The 15,516-nt window shown below is 44.8% G+C and overlaps 1 protein-coding gene across 4 annotated transcripts in view; it reads right to left on the bottom strand.

Moving 5' to 3' along the window:
- The window catches only part of METTL9 (methyltransferase like 9), a 50,828-nt gene extending 45,789 nt beyond the window's left edge, over positions 1-5,039 (bottom strand). For all 4 annotated transcript variants that reach the window (XM_023225038.2, XM_023225039.2, XM_023225040.2 and 1 more), the window contains exon 1: positions 4,617-5,039. In XM_023225038.2, coding sequence (XP_023080806.1) covers positions 4,617-4,781 — 165 coding nt within the window. In that variant the 5' untranslated portion in view covers positions 4,782-5,039. The remainder of the gene's footprint in view (positions 1-4,616) is intronic.
- Positions 5,040-15,516: the final 10,477 nt, after the last annotated feature.

The raw sequence follows: 15,516 nt of genomic DNA, 5'->3' as shown, positions 1-15,516 counted from the left end.
AATTAAAACAGATTAAATTGCTTCAGGTTTGATTTAATAACAAATTACTGACAATCCTCATTGCAAATACTAAGTACTCACTCCCTGTAGGACAGGATAATCCTAAAATTTTAACAAAGCTTCAGAGGGTCTACACAACAGAGCTTTTTACTGGACGCCATTAGGGTCTTCTAGGGCACCTCCAAAGAGAAACATAAAGACTCCTGGTATATCCAGCACAAGAAAGAGATCCTAACATTCTGTGAAATTGAAGCAAACATTTGTTGGGGTTTCAACACAGATTATGAGGAAGGAAAGAAATCCTTTCCGAAGTCTCTTTGGTATTCAGCTGCAAAGGCCTCCAGACTCGCGAAGGCAGTTCAGAGGAGGACACCAATCCATCAGTGCCTGTCCGGCTTAGCTGGCTGACTATCCTTGAAGCATTGCTAACTCATGCCTGACTCCAGTCTGCCTCCACAAGGTAAATGAGGGGTAAAGGGACAGGAAACACTCCGTCCTTTAGCACAGTGTTTGGTTCTGGCTAGGCTGTCCAAGTATTTTTTCATTTGGGGGAAAAAAAGGATTTTAATTCTTTCTTGAATTCATCATCACTTGTGGCATAGCATAGTTCTGAGCTTATACAAGAAAGTGAAAAAATAAGTCACTCATATACACATACTTGCAATTTTAAGTTACACCTTAATAATTCTGGATATTGAATGTTATCTGTGCTTTTAAAACACCTTGCAGTATGTCACCTGGAGAAATCGTTGTGGTTTAGTTCAGCGAGTTCTAAAACAATTTTTTCACTCCATCAATTGAGAAGCTATTGAACGGCTATTATTACCAAGAACCTGGGGCCTATGGGTCCTTTCATAGTTTCAGTAGCTCCATAATAGATGCATTAACTTTAAGCACTAGGTGCAATGCAACAAAAAGAATAGATCCTAAGTTTTTTGTTGTTGTCTTTTTAAATTCTGAGTCTGCCAACATTGAAAAGTGACAATATCTACTAGTTTCTCACTGCCTGCCTCTATTTCTTCCCAGTGAGTCAATCTACCCACCCTGCAACCTGTGATTAAGAATATGCTGTTGGAGGCTGGGTACAGTGGCTCACTCCTGTAATCCCAGCATTGTGGGAAGCCGATGTGGGTGGACCACTGAGGCCAGGAGTTCAAGACAAGCCTGGCCAACATGGTGAAACCCTGTCTCTACTAAACTACAAAAAAAGTAGCCAGGTGTGCTGGCGCACGCCTATAATCCCAGCTACTGGGAGGCTGAGGCATGAGAATCGCTTGAACCCAGGAGGTCGAGGCTGCAGTGAGCCGAGATTGTGCCACTACACTCTGGCCTGGGTGACAGAGTGAGACCCTGTCTCCAAAAAAAAAAAAAAAAAAAAAAAAGCTGTTAAGAAAGCTGGGAATTTCTCTTGCAAGAATTATTTATTCCGTAAGAAGCCACATAGTAAATGTTTTAGGCTTGCAGGCCATACAGTAGCAAACATGCTGCTGTTGTAGCCCCGGGAGCTTGCAGACCACAGGTAAATGAATGTAGTAGTTTTCTTTCAATAAAACTTTATTTGTGTGCTGGGCGTGGTACCTCACACCTGTAATCCCAGCACTTTAGGAGGCCCAGGCAGAAGGATTACTTGAGGGCAGGAGTTCAAGATCAGCCTAACCAACACAGTGAAACCCCATCTCTACTGAAAAATACAAAAATTAGCTGGGTGTGGTGGCATGCACCTGCAATCCCAGCTACTCAGGAGGCTGAGACATGAGAATTACTTGAACCTGGGAGGCAGGGGTTGCAGTGAACCAAAATTGGGCCACTGCACTCCAGCCTGGGTGACAGAGCGAGACTCCATCTCAAAAAAAAAAAAAAAAAAAACTTTATTTGTGGACACAAATAAATTTGAATTTCATAAATGAAATTTCATGTATTACAAAATGTTATTTTGATGTTTTCTTGGTAACCATTTAAAAAATATAAAACTATTCTTATTTCATAGGCTGTAAAAATATGTCTGTGAGACCAGTCTGGCCTCTGGGCCACCTTCCTGCTCTAAGTGAAACCCTGCTTCTTGCTTGCCTAAAGTGAAACATAATCCCAGTTTTGAAGCTAGCACACCAAACCAAGTTACTAAAATGGCACTGCTACTACAGTTTTAGAGCAGCTTTAGCCCAAAGGAGCCTTGCCTGTCCAAACTACACTAACAAAATAGCAATTTTTAATGAATAAACATTGCCCAAGATCTCTCTTTTAACCACAGAATCCTCCATCATAATTCCCTAATAAAATAACCAGAAGGAAAACTTGCGCTAAGTATGGTTCAATCAAATCCACAACCCTACTTTTATGCAACTCCAAAAGAACCAGATGTGGCTGGCTAGGGAACTCACACACCCAACTGAACACTTAGAAAACCTCGTATAAAACTATTAATCTGAAGGAGGAACAACAGTAACAGTTACTTCACAAGCAACGAAGTGATAAGGCAAACACAGGATCCCGGAATATTAAGTGGAAAACAAATTATCAACTCAGCCACAGTGCAGAAAGGACAGTTTCCTACTTTATCTCATGGTGGTTTCTACACAGCTTTCTTCTGTTCATTTTAATCTTTATTCATGGACTATTATCTTCATAATATGAATGTATTCACGTCAAAATAATGTCTGGATTCATTATTCTAAGGAAAAGAGTTGACCCCTCCCCCAAATATTCAGAAAATACCAGATTAAGTCTTCACCCTAGAGAAATTATCTGCCCACTTGTTAGTGAAGGGGTACACACACGCGCGCACACACACACACAATATAAATATGGTATCTGAAATAAATGTATCTGAAACCAGTATTAGTTTTCATTAGAAACTAACAGATTCAGCTTTAAAAAGGTACACAATTAGAAAAGTATCCTCTGCTGGCAGATATTCTGAGGCTATGTCTACAGCTGTAATTCCACCTCCATACAAATCAGTGTTGAAATAGTGTTTCAGTTTTTAAGATAAGTGCAATTCTTTTATGAGCAATGAAAACATATCAAGTGGCTGCAGGAGGGGTAATCATGATAAGTGTTATCATAAATACCAATAGCTAAGAGACTCAATCATAATCCCACATCAATGGAGATAAACCGCTTTTTCTCCTATCCAGCACCTTATTTCTAGCAACTGCTTAAAAATGTTAAAAATGACATTTCTAATTCATTGTCTACACCGTTGTTCCATATGTGACATTCTGATAACTGTACAATTAACGGTACAATACTTTGAGTTGTCTCTATATGAACTAGTATAAGTAAATAATCCATAGGAATAAATGTGGTTTTGTACATTTCTAACCATATCATACAAGTGATCAATGATACTGATATTGCACCTAACAAACTGCAATGGCTGGAGGCTTTCAAAAAAATTTACAGAAATTTAGCATTCCTTTACAAATAGAAAAAAGCCCAATATAAATATTACTAAAAACGAAATGCTACTTTTCTAAATTGCTCTATCTCCTTCTTAGACAATTCTCTACCCTCATTAAAACACATGAAATCAACCTGGGTGTAAATTCTCTGAACACCTGGCATAATAAAAAAGTAACGTAGGAAAATGAGAAATATATGAAAATGATGAGACACAAGATGATATAGGGAATAATTAGTGCTCTATGGAAAAGCAAAATGTACTATAAATGCTAGCTATAACAAGACAACACTCTGGCAGAGTTCAAAAGCCTCTTTTCAATGAATTTAACATTAACTGCAAACTATGTTAAGGTCAAATACGAAATATCTCACTTAATTCTACAGCTAACCTGTACACGTTTAAGTGGCACAAGACTGAGCTAATGAAAAGCCTACCTACCAGGTCACAGCGCAACGCTCACGATGCATAACTACAACTCCCTCCCGTCCCTTTCGGTTTTAAAAACGCTTCCTGTAAAACTTGCATAATCTTCCTCCTCATCATACACAATCTTTCCAGCAGGCTGACTAAATCCAAGTTTAAAGGAGATCTCTGCTAGGTAGGAGGGGAAGGTTCCGTAGGATGGGAGCGACAACCTGTCAAACCCATTTTTTAAGCGCTTAGGGGGAAATGTCACCCGAATCAGCCCGGAGAGTTCAATGGCTTGCGATGTACACATTTATTTTATGACCCTTTGTACGTTCTGGGATTCAACGAGACAAAAAGAGGGCCTGGCTTTTCGTTTTGTTTCTCGGGGGTAATGGATCTGGCCGGGTCTCTTCAGTCTCAGGCCTCGCTGCCAGGCGGGCGCCCCCGGTCACGCTCTGGCCCCAAAGTTCCCCAGTCCCGCCGCCGGGTGTCCGCAGTCACCGCCCGGGACCCAGGAACAATGCGGGGCTCCGGGGCGCTCGCGATCGGGCCCGGGAGGGGGAAGGGGAGGCCATGCCCCGCCTGCGCCGCGGAACAAAAGGCGCTCGCGGGGCCGGGCCCGGGTGCCCGGGGCTCGCGGAGCCGACGCCCGGCGGGGAAGGCGCGGGGAAAACTTTCCGAGACGCCGAGGCGTAGGGGCAAGGGCCGGGCCGCCCCCTCGCGGAACCGCCCCGCACAATAGCCGGGCCCAGCGCGGGAAGGCGGGCCGCCACGCCCCCGCCCCGGCCCCAGCCCCGACCCGTACCTGGTCATTCTCCTTCCTGCCGCCCGCGGCCGTCGCCGGCCCGCCCGGGCCGCTAGTCATGTTCACGTACAGGGAGCGGGTGAGCGGGCTCCGCAGCGTCCACATCCTCTGCGCCAGCCACACGGACGCCAGGCTCAGGCACAGCCAGCCCGCCAGCAGTCTCATCGGGGGCCGCGGCAGCTCGCTCCGATCACCGCCGGCGCCGGGGCGAGGAGGAGGAGGCACCGCCGCCTCCGGCCACAGCCGCCACCGCCCGAGCTCGAGCCATCGCGTCCGACTTGCCCATCCAGCCCCCTTCAGGGCAGAGGCTGGGGGTGGTGAGGAGCAGCCGGCGCGCAGCCTCGGCTCCTCCCCCTTCCCTTCTGACCGCGGAACGCCACTGCCCCCTGCACCAGTTTCTAGCCGGAGCACTTACGAGCGGCCGCGGCGCTTTCTCCCCCACCGCCATCCCTCGGTCCAATGAGCGGGCCGCTGGGAGGCGGGACAAAGGGAGCGCGCATCCGCCCGGGGCGCGTTCTCGTGTCCCGGCCTTGCCTCGGCTTCTGGTAATGGCGGAGGTGCTTTTAATTTTTTTGAGGGGTGAGGAGATCACTTCCGAAGGCGATAACTGCAGCCTTCCTGCCCCTCTAAGGTGGTGCCGGAAGGACCTCTAGTCTTTCCTTGCCTTAGTCGTTACATCTCGACTGTCATCCCACTCCACGGCGGGACTTTGACCGGGTCGTGCAGTTAACTCCGGGGGCGCAGAGAGGGGAGTCATTCCTTTTGTGCATCCTGACACACACACACAGGTTCTTCCTGGAGACGAATGCTGCCAGTACTGGTTACCCGCTCGGATGCGTAGTTTCCAGTTTGCATTTAGAACCGACCTGCTAGACTCCCTCCTCTCCTCTCCCCTTCCCACCTCCACGACCCGCCTGCCCCGTTCTCCAAGCCTGAGAAGTTGCTGGGTACGTGTTTTTTAAGGAATGAGTGAAAATTCTGCCTTTTAGGGAAGCTACCGCAGCTGGGGTACCCACAAGTAATGTTTTAGGTGTATTGATGGCCCTGCCCAAGAATGAAGACCTCAAGTTAGACTCCTTGGCTGACTTGTGTCCTTGAATTAACACAGGGAAGTTGGTCCCAACACTCACAGCGAACTCAGCTCTGGGAGCAATGTTTAACCCGGATATTTATTTGATCAGTTATAGCACGAGAAGACGTAGCAACATTTCAGAACTGAAGGGTTAAGTACACTGTGTTCCTGTGACTGCAGTTCTTCCTGATACCCACGCCACAATTAAGGAGTAACATATTTCGTGGGGGTCCCTAACTTTAATACTTTCCTAGGTTTGTTTGGAAAGTGCTTTTAATTGCACCAGAAATAATGTAAATGTGTCTAAGTTCAAAACAAAAGAAGTAAACCTTTTGGTTAATTGGATATTGCACATCAGAGATTTTCATTTATGAAACGGGGTGGTGAGCCACAGATGTGGAACAAAATCATTCTTTACCCAATAGCTTTTTTTTTTTTTCCTTAAGACTGAGTCTCGCTCTGTCTCCAGGCTGGAGTGCAGTGTGGGACGATCTCGGCTCACTGCAACCTCCGCCTACCGGGTTCAAGCAATTCTTCTGCCTCAGCCTCCCAAGTAGCTGGGACTACAGGTGCTCACCACCATGCCCAGCTAATTGTTGTGTTTTTAGTAGAGACAGGATTTCACCATGTTGGCCAGGATGGTCTCCATCTCTTGACTTCGTGAGCCGCCTGCCTCGGCCTCCCAAAGTGCTGGGATTACAGGCGTGAGCCACCGAACCCAGCCCAACAGCTCTTTTTATTAGCTTCTAAGAATCTCAGCTTGGCACCTTTGGCTAACAAGGATATCTTGTTGCCTAATGTAACAGGCTGTAACAACAAACAAAAAAGCAGAGGGTGGGTGGGGGGCGGTATTTTGTGTTCTCTCCAATATACTCCCTGACTGCTTCCTGCCAAAACCCCAAAGAGCCCAAGCCTTACTAAATCTAGCTCAAACCTCTAGTGGTCCTGGCCCAAATCATCAAAAAGGAACTACGGTAGCAAGTCCAATAACTGTTTATTTACTATGTCACCTCTCCTTCCTGTCTCTTAGGATCAGTGTTAACAGATAAAGCAACTCTGTCACAAAAGGAAGCCTTCATCTTTTTAAAGTGGGGGTGAAAGCAGCAGGAGTGCATAAAATGGCATATTTCCTTTCTGAAGACAAAGGAGACAAAAAGGTATGCCCCAGCTATAGAGTCAGACCACATAGCTGTAGCTCAGAGACTGCAAAATGTTTTCAGATGAACAAGCAAGTAGATGGCTGCTGTAGTGAGAAGGATTATGGGGTCAGTTGACTGCCACGAAGCCTAACAGCTCAAAGGAGCAGATTTTGTTTTATATCTGAGCAGCTGGCCTGGAAAAAATAAATCACTCATACATTTAAAATACTCTATAATAACCACAAAACATTCAGACCCATGCTCTTTACATTTAGCAGGCACAGGAAGAAACCAGAGCATCCGATGATCAAATGATTTGCCTGAAGGTAGCAGAGCAAATTCAATAGCTGACCTTTTCCTAGAACTTGGTATCCCAGCTCGTGGTCTTTCGATCCATCTAAGAAGCTTTGCTGTCTCTTCTCAGAGAGCCTCCTGAATTACAAATGAGGAGGAAGGAAAACAGCAAGAGTAAATATACGAAGCAGAAGTTCACATTGCCCATTAGGGACTGCCCCTTTCCTTCATCTGCTAGAATGTCACTACCATATATTAAAACCTCAGTTATCCATAATGGAGACGGGAAGAGGCAAGATAACACAAAAACCCAAATAGCCAATACTTGTTCTAACATGATCTTGAGATGCAGTCAGTGATATTCAAAAGACACACAAATGACCCTCTGCACCAAACTCTGCTGACTGACCCTAGGTGTCTAGCTTGGGTCACAGCCCTGCACACACAGGCCCAAAATTTTGGCAGGAATACTTTCCTATCTAGATCTCTAGGCAAGGGCTTTTTGTTATTGTTGTTCTTTGAAGCTACAAAGTTTGGCATTTTCATATTCTCTTTTCAATTACAAAGTATCATGTTAAGAGAATCCACAAGCAGAGGGTTTGGATCTATACAAAACCTATTGATGATTGTTATCTCCTTGAAGAGATAATGATTTAAAAAGAAATCATATAGACCAGGCGGGGTGGCTCATGCCTGTAATCCCAGCACTTTGGGAAGCCAAGGCAGGTGTACGGCTTGAGCCCAGGAGTTCAAGGCCAGCCTGGGCAACATAGAGAAACCCCATGTCTACAAAAAATACAAAAATTAGACAGGCGTGGTGACATGCATCTGTAGACCCATCTACTCAGGAGGCTGAGGTGGGAGGATCACCTGAGCCTGGGAGGCTGAGGTTGCAGTGAACTGAGATTGTGCCACTGCACACCAGCTTGGGTGACCCTGTATAAAAATAAAAATAAAAATAACTGATATAATCACTTTTTTTTTCCCCAGAGATGGAGTCTCGCTCTATTGCCCAGGCTGGAGTGCAGTGCCATGATCTCAGCTCACTACAACCTCTGCCTCCCAGGTTCAAGCAATTCTCATGCCTCAGCCTCCCGAGTAGCTGGACTTACAGGTGCCTGCTACCACGCTCTGCTATTTTTTGTATTTTTAGTAGAGACGGGGTTTCACCATGTTGGCCAGGCTGGCCTTGAACTCCTGACCTCGTGATCCGCCTGCCGTGGGCTCCCAAAGTGCTAGGATTACATGCATGAGCCACTGCACCTGGCCATAATCATGTTTTTATGGACAGATATTTTTTATGCTTCTTAATATTGTTTTATATATCTTCAGAGAAAGATACAAGTTTTTCCCAGTATATTCAATAGAATGCGTCCTGTAGTTATTAAGCAATGAGCACCTCTAACAAAATTAGCAAATGTACTCAACAATTTGTTTAATTAATTAATGTAGGAGATTTTTATCTGCATTTAGTTGATATAACTTCAATCCTGTGCAATGATATCACTGTGGGCCCCAGCTGATGAATTCTAAGTCAAGGCAAAACTGCAGACAGGTTAAACAAAAAAAAAAAAATTAGCAGCCTAGGGCGGGCACCATGGCTCATGCCTGTAATCCCAGCTACTCAGGAGGCTGAGGCAGGAGAATCACTTGAACCCAGGAGGCGGAGGCCACAGTGAGCCGAGATCATGCCACGGTACTCCAGCCTGGGCAACACAGTGAGACTCCATCTCAAAAAAAAAAAGAAAAAAAGGAGCTTCAAGTAGCAGGATTGAACCAGGAGTTACAAGATGTTAGTAGTTGGCCAGGTGCAGTGGCTCACACCTGTAATCCCAGCACTTTGGGAGGTTTAGGTGGGTGGATCACGAAGTCAGGAGTTTGAGACCAGCCTGGTCAACACGGTGAAACCCCGTCTCTACTAAAAATACAAAAAAAATTAGCCAGGGGTGATGGCGTGCACCTGCAATCCCAGCTACTCATGAGGCTGAGTCAGAAGAATTGCTTGAACCTGGGAGGCGGAGGTTGCAGTGAGCCAAGATCGCACCACTGCACTCCAGCCTCAGTGACAGAGTGAGACTCCATCTCAAAAAAAAAAAAGAAGACATTAGTAGCAAATACAAGTAACACCGTGTGCTTCATTGGAGAACTCCCAATGCTACTCATTAGCATAGTAGTTTATCATCTGCACTTTGAGCCAGACTATCTGGGTTTTAAGCTGAGCTCTATGCTTCTTGATTATGCAATTTGAGGCAAATTACTTGACCTTTACATATCTGTTTCCTCATCTGTAAAATGGAAATAATAATAATGGTTACCTATTTCATAAGGATGCAGTAAATATCATGTTATATACTCTAAATATAAAGGGCTTATCAAGTGCCTCAACATTTAGTGAACACTCAAAAAATGTTAATTTGTTTTCACTTTAACTTAGGTAAGTCAGCTTCATCTGAACCTCTCTTTCCTCATCTGTAAACTAAGAGCCATGGTTCTGAGCTGTCTGCTTCACAAGACATTTGTGAGAATTAGATGATCTGAGAGTTTTTTAAACTGTAAAACATCAACCAAAGTTATCATAATAAAGATGTTCAGTGCTAATGTAAAATGCCCATGTGAGGGATCTAGGTTGCCATCCTATGAGAATCTAATGCCTGATGATCTGTCAGAGACTTTGGTCTTTGCAAAGCTACTCTCCATAAAACATTTTCTTACAACCCATGATGATAACATCTCTTAATAATGTGTCTATCTTCACACATGTGTCTATCCTCATGACATTTCAAACTAACTGAGTGGGGAAAAGAATATAAAACACAAAACTAGGCTGAGGTGGGAGGATTATTTGAGGCCAGGAATCCAAGACCAGCCTGGACAACATGTTGAAATCCTGTCTCTACTAAAAATACAAAAATTAGCTGGGTGAGGTTGTGCAGGTACCTGGGAGGCTGAGGCATGAGAATCACTTGCACCCAGGAGGCAGAGGTTGCAATGAGCTGAGATCACACCACTGCACTCCAGCTTGGGCGACAGAGCAAAAGTCTGGCTCCAAAATCAAAGTAAAACAAATAAACACAGAACTATAAAGAAAAATTCAAAATAAAAACAAAATCGGCTGGGCACAGTGGCTCACATGTATAATCCCAGCACTTTGGGAGGCCGACGCAGGCAGATGGCTTGAGCCACCAGCCTGGGCAACATGACAAAACGCTGTGTCTACCCAAAAAAAAAAAAAAAAACCTACAAAAATTAGTCAGATGAGGTGGTATATGCCTGTACACCCAGCTACTCAGGAGGCTAAGGCAGGAGCATCAACTGAGCCTGGGAGGTCGAGGCTGCAGTGAACCATGACCACAGCGCTGCTCTCCAGCCTAGGTGACAGTACAAGACCATGTCTCAAAAAATAAAATAAAAATCAAGCAGTAAACTCAAATTACCTACTTGTCAAAGATGCCTGTCTTTTTAGTAGGAAAGTCTTTTCCCCTCTGATATATAAAATTCTTTGCAGCTGGCTCACCTATTTAGCAAGTCTGTACCGGCCAGGGCATTTCACCTGCTTATAGAACCTTGTGAACTCCCACGATTTCCTCCCTCATCAGTCTCACATCTGTTTGAGTTTATGTCAGGAATATCAACAGAAAGACAAATGCCACTTTCACATATGTAGTAAATATCTATTGTGTATACAGAATATACCAGGCCCTGGATTTACTGGAATATAAAGCAAAATAAACACAATGTCTCACCTTCATAGAGCTTACTGTCTAGTAAGGAGGCAGACCCAAATACATAATTATGAACTGCTGAGAGCAGAGAAAGGATTTGTATACTGTTACGAGAACTTAGAGAGATCTGACTTAATTGGGGGTGGAGGGCATGAGGGAAGGAGAGTGTGCGGGGAAAGTTGCCCTGAGGAAATGTGCTTTGTGTTCATTTTGACATCCCATTGCTAAACTTGAAAGCTTCCAGATTTCCCAAGTTCCTCTTGGACTACAGGTATCCCCAATAATTGTGACAACAGAAATGGAGATAATGCCAGACAGGCAAGCCCCAAAGTGGCGCTTAGCCCTCTGGGTTCTTGGCTTTGTCAGGAAGGAATTCAAAGGCAAGCCAGAGGTAGAAGAAAACAGCTATACTGACGAGGCTGTGTTACAGCTCCATGACTGCTCCTGCAGAGCAGGGCTACCCCATAGGGAGAGACTAGCAGCTCAGGGTAGTTTTGCAGCCATATTCATATCCCCCCCCCTTTTTTTTTTTTGAGATGGGATCTCGCTCTGTTGCCAGGCTGGAGTGCAGTGACACACGATCTCATCTCACTGCAACCTCTGCCTCCTGGGTTCAAGCAACTCTCCTGCCTCAACCTCCCCAGTAGCTGGGACTACAGGCATGCGCTACTATGCCCAACTAATTTTTCTATTTTGAGTAGAGACGGGGTTTCACCATGTTGGCCAGGCTGGTCTCAAATTCGTGACCTCATGATCTGCTCGCCAGGCATGGTGGCTGGCACCTGTAATCCCAGCTACTCGGGAGGCTGAGGCAGGAGAGTTGCTTGAACCCAGGAGGCAGAGGTTGCAGTGAGATGAGATCGCGTGTCACTGCACTCCAGTCTGGGCAATAGAGCAAGACTCTGTCTCAATAAATAAATAAATAAATAAATAAATAAATAAATAAATAAATAAATAATTGCATGTAGATAAAGGAGCTGTTTATGCAGAAATTTCTAGGGAAGGGGCAGTAACTCTTGGGTCATTGGATCACTGCCATGGAAAGGGACAGTAACTGTCGAGTGTTGCCATGGCAGTAGTAAATCGACATGGCACACTGGTGAGCATGTCTGATTAAAGCTACTTTTCCCCAGGCCCTGTTTTGGCTAGTTCTTAATCTGGTTCAGTGTCCGAGCTCCATATCTGGAGTAGAGTCCCACCTCCTACCTCAGACTGCTCATCAGAGCCTTCTAGAATGTGAGGAATCCCAATGTCCCTCACATACACTCACAGAGTTCTAGAGAAAATGAAATGAGTTGTCTGGACCGCTGTCAGCACAATCCCCTATACATATAGTCATCTCTCAAATAGTTGCTGTGGTGGTTATTATGGAATCATAAGGCAGATGTGAACCTAGCTCTCCTTGCACAAGTTACTTAAGCAGTCCAAGAGATGAACAGCCATCTACTTCAAACTTAGTCTACTATGAGACACATTCATTATGGAGAGTACTTCAACCTAAATCCCGGGCTCCATCAAACGAATCAGTTTCTCAAACAGAATTGTGTGAATTAGGCATTTTATTTTATTTTATTATTATTTTTTGAGACAGGGTCTCTGTTGCCCAGGCTGGAGTGCAGTTGTGCAATCTCAGCTCACTGCAACCTCTACCTCCTAGTTCAAGCGATCCTCCCACCTCAGCCTCCCAAGTAGCTGGGGCTACAGGCACACACCACCATGCCCAGCAAATTTTTTGTGTTATCTTATACAGACATGGTTCGCCATATTGCCCAGGCTGGTCTTGAACTCCTGGACTCAAGTGATCTGCCTGCCTCAGCCTCAACCTCTCAAAGTTCCAAGAATACAGGCATGAGCATTTTAATACTCATGTTTTATACCACCTACGTTGTGCTTTTTTTTTTTTCCTGAGATGGACTTTCACTGTTGTCACCCACGCTGGAGTGCAATGGCGCGATCTTGGCTCACTGCAACCTCCGCTTCCTGGGTCCAAGCAATTCTCCTGCCTCAGCCTCCTGAGTAGCTGGGATTACAGGCATGCGCCACCACACCTGGCTAAGTTTTTTTTGTATTTTTAGTAGAGACGAGGTTTCTCCATGTAGGTCAGGCTGGTCTCAAACTCCCAACCTCAGGTGATCCGCCCTCTCGGCCTCCCACAGTGCTGGGATTACAGGAGTGAGCCACTGTGCCCAGCCCACTTCTGTATTTATACAGATCCTTCTGCCTGTGCTTCTGAATCCTTAAAAGACATCTTCACATACAGTATAAATTACTTAAAGGAATATAAGTATTTTTTTTTTTTTTTTTTTTGAGATGGAGTCTCGCTCTGTCGCCCAGGCTGGAGTGCAGTGGCCGGATCTCGGCTCACTGCAAGCTTCGCCTCCCGGGTTTACACCATTCTCCTGCCTCAGCCTCCCGAGTAGCTGGGACTACAGGCGCCTGCCACCTCGCCCGGCTAGTTTTTTTGCATTTTTTGGTAGAGATGGGGTTTCACCGTGTTAGCCAGGATGGTCTCGATCTCCTGACCTCGTGATCCACCCATCTTGGCCTCCCAAAGTGCTAGGATTACAGGCTTGAGCCACCGCGCCCGGCCGGTATTTTTAAATATATATTTCAACTAAATAGTGTCCTTCCGATAGCAGGTCTATGAGTCAGTGCTCTGATAAGAGACAGAAAGCTGTTGCTTTCATTCGGTTTCTAGGGCATTTTTGAAGGTCCAAATATCTTTCATCTAGTTTTAAATATCCTTTCAAAACAACCCTGTCCTTGGCCTCTTAATTGCTGTCTTTTGTATGTATGTGGGCTTGGTCTTCTGAATGACTGCTTCCTCTCTACCAAATTCACCATGGGTATTTATTTTGAAACTAAGTGATCTTAAAGAGTTTGTAAAACATACCACAAAATAACCACATCTCTGCTGGCATGAAATAAAACCACTGTTTTCTTTTACACAACCAAAACTGATCAGAAAATGAGGAAGAATACATTTATGAAAGAGGATACTTGAGTAATCAACCAACCTGAAAATCAGACAGAACTATCTCCCTTCTCTGGTGAAAACTATGATTGATTTTTTAATAGCCACAGCTAATCTGAGCTTGTTTTACAAGTTAGCCCAGGGTCTTCCTCAAATTTATTGTGTGCACAACTCATTCAATCAGAGGAAAGGCATTTGGCTATCAGATCACCCAAATTGTGGCATTGTAAGACTCCCACTACAGTTTTCATCTCCCTTTATGGTCTCCTCTTACCAAGAATTATTTGTGCTATAGTTTCCTGAAATTGACAAAGTCATTACTGATCACAGCTATTAAGTTTTTCTACAATAGAAACTTTATTTCTAAGTTCATTAGCTTTTCTTTTCTTTTCTTTTCTTTTTAGACCAGCGTAATGCTCTGTTTCCCAGGCTAGAGTGCAGTGGCAGGATCACAGCTCACTGCAGCCCCCCTGGGCTGAATCTATCCTCCTGCTTCAGCCTCCTGAGTAGCTGGGACTACAGGTACATGCCACCACACTCAGCTAATTTTTGTATTTCTTTGAGAGAGAGGGTATCGTCATGTTGCCCAGGCTGGCTCAAACTCCTGAGCTCAAGTGATCTGCCCGCCTCAGCCTCCCAAAGTGCTGGGATTATAGGCATAAGCCACCATGCCTGGCCTAAGTTCATTAGCTTTCTATGCTTAAGTCTTCTGGAGAAGTTTGAGATGTGACAGCAGCAGGCATCAGAGGCTAGCAGCTCTCCCCCACCATGAAGAATTTTTCCCATTCAGATTCCACCTTCCCCCTCTCACACCACCCCAGAGGGCATGGAGAAGCTGACTTTGCTCAGGAACCACAATAAAGTGTAGTTTGTTATATGGGAATATAGAACATGCTGTTCTCCCTCCAACATAAATCCATTTTTATAACCAAAACTATAAATGACAGTGGAGCCAAATTGGCTACTTTTTGGACAGGCATCTTACAAGTTAAACAAATTGCTTTAGGTTCATTATATCCAGTTTTTGCTTTCATAAGAAGACATATTTACAGATAATTTTTACCACATCTACAATGCTCACTATAATTATTCAATGAAAGAAGTCTTCAGGAAAAAAAAATCTAAGTTATCCTGTACAGTTTTGACAGTACATTGGATTCATGTTTAGAATCTGCAACATCCTGTTTGATTCATGTGCTGGAATTTCTCCATTATTATACTTTTCTTTTTTTTTTTTTTTTCTCACAGAGATGGGATCTTGCTGTGCGGACTAGTGCTTCGTCTTCAACTTCCTCTCCTTCAATTCCCTCCCAAGCCTACCTTTTCAGGACAGCGTTAACTCCTGTCCTCAAGTGATACTCCTACCACAGCCTCCCAAAGTGCTGGGATTACAGGCGTGAGCCACCATTCCCAGCCCATTATGATACTTTATTTATTTTTCCTTTTTGAGATGGAGTCTTGCTCTGTCACCCAGACTGGAGTGCAGTGCACAATCTTGGCTCACTACAACCTCCGCCTCCTGGTTCAAGCAATTCTCCTGCCTCAGCCTCCCGAGTAGCTGGGATTACAGGTGCCCACCACCACACCAGGCTAATTTTTGTATTTTTAGTAGAGACAGAGTTTCACCATGTTGGCCAGGCTGGTCTCCAACTCCTGACCTCAAGTGATCCACCCACCTCAACCTCCCAAAGTGCTGGGA

The sequence above is a fragment of the Piliocolobus tephrosceles genome, chromosome 17 (genome assembly GCF_002776525.5).
Source record: "Piliocolobus tephrosceles isolate RC106 chromosome 17, ASM277652v3, whole genome shotgun sequence".
NCBI lineage: Eukaryota > Metazoa > Chordata > Mammalia > Primates > Cercopithecidae > Piliocolobus > Piliocolobus tephrosceles.
The sequence above is the reverse complement of the archived record's forward strand: the minus strand, read 5'-3'. Positions and strand labels throughout refer to the sequence as shown.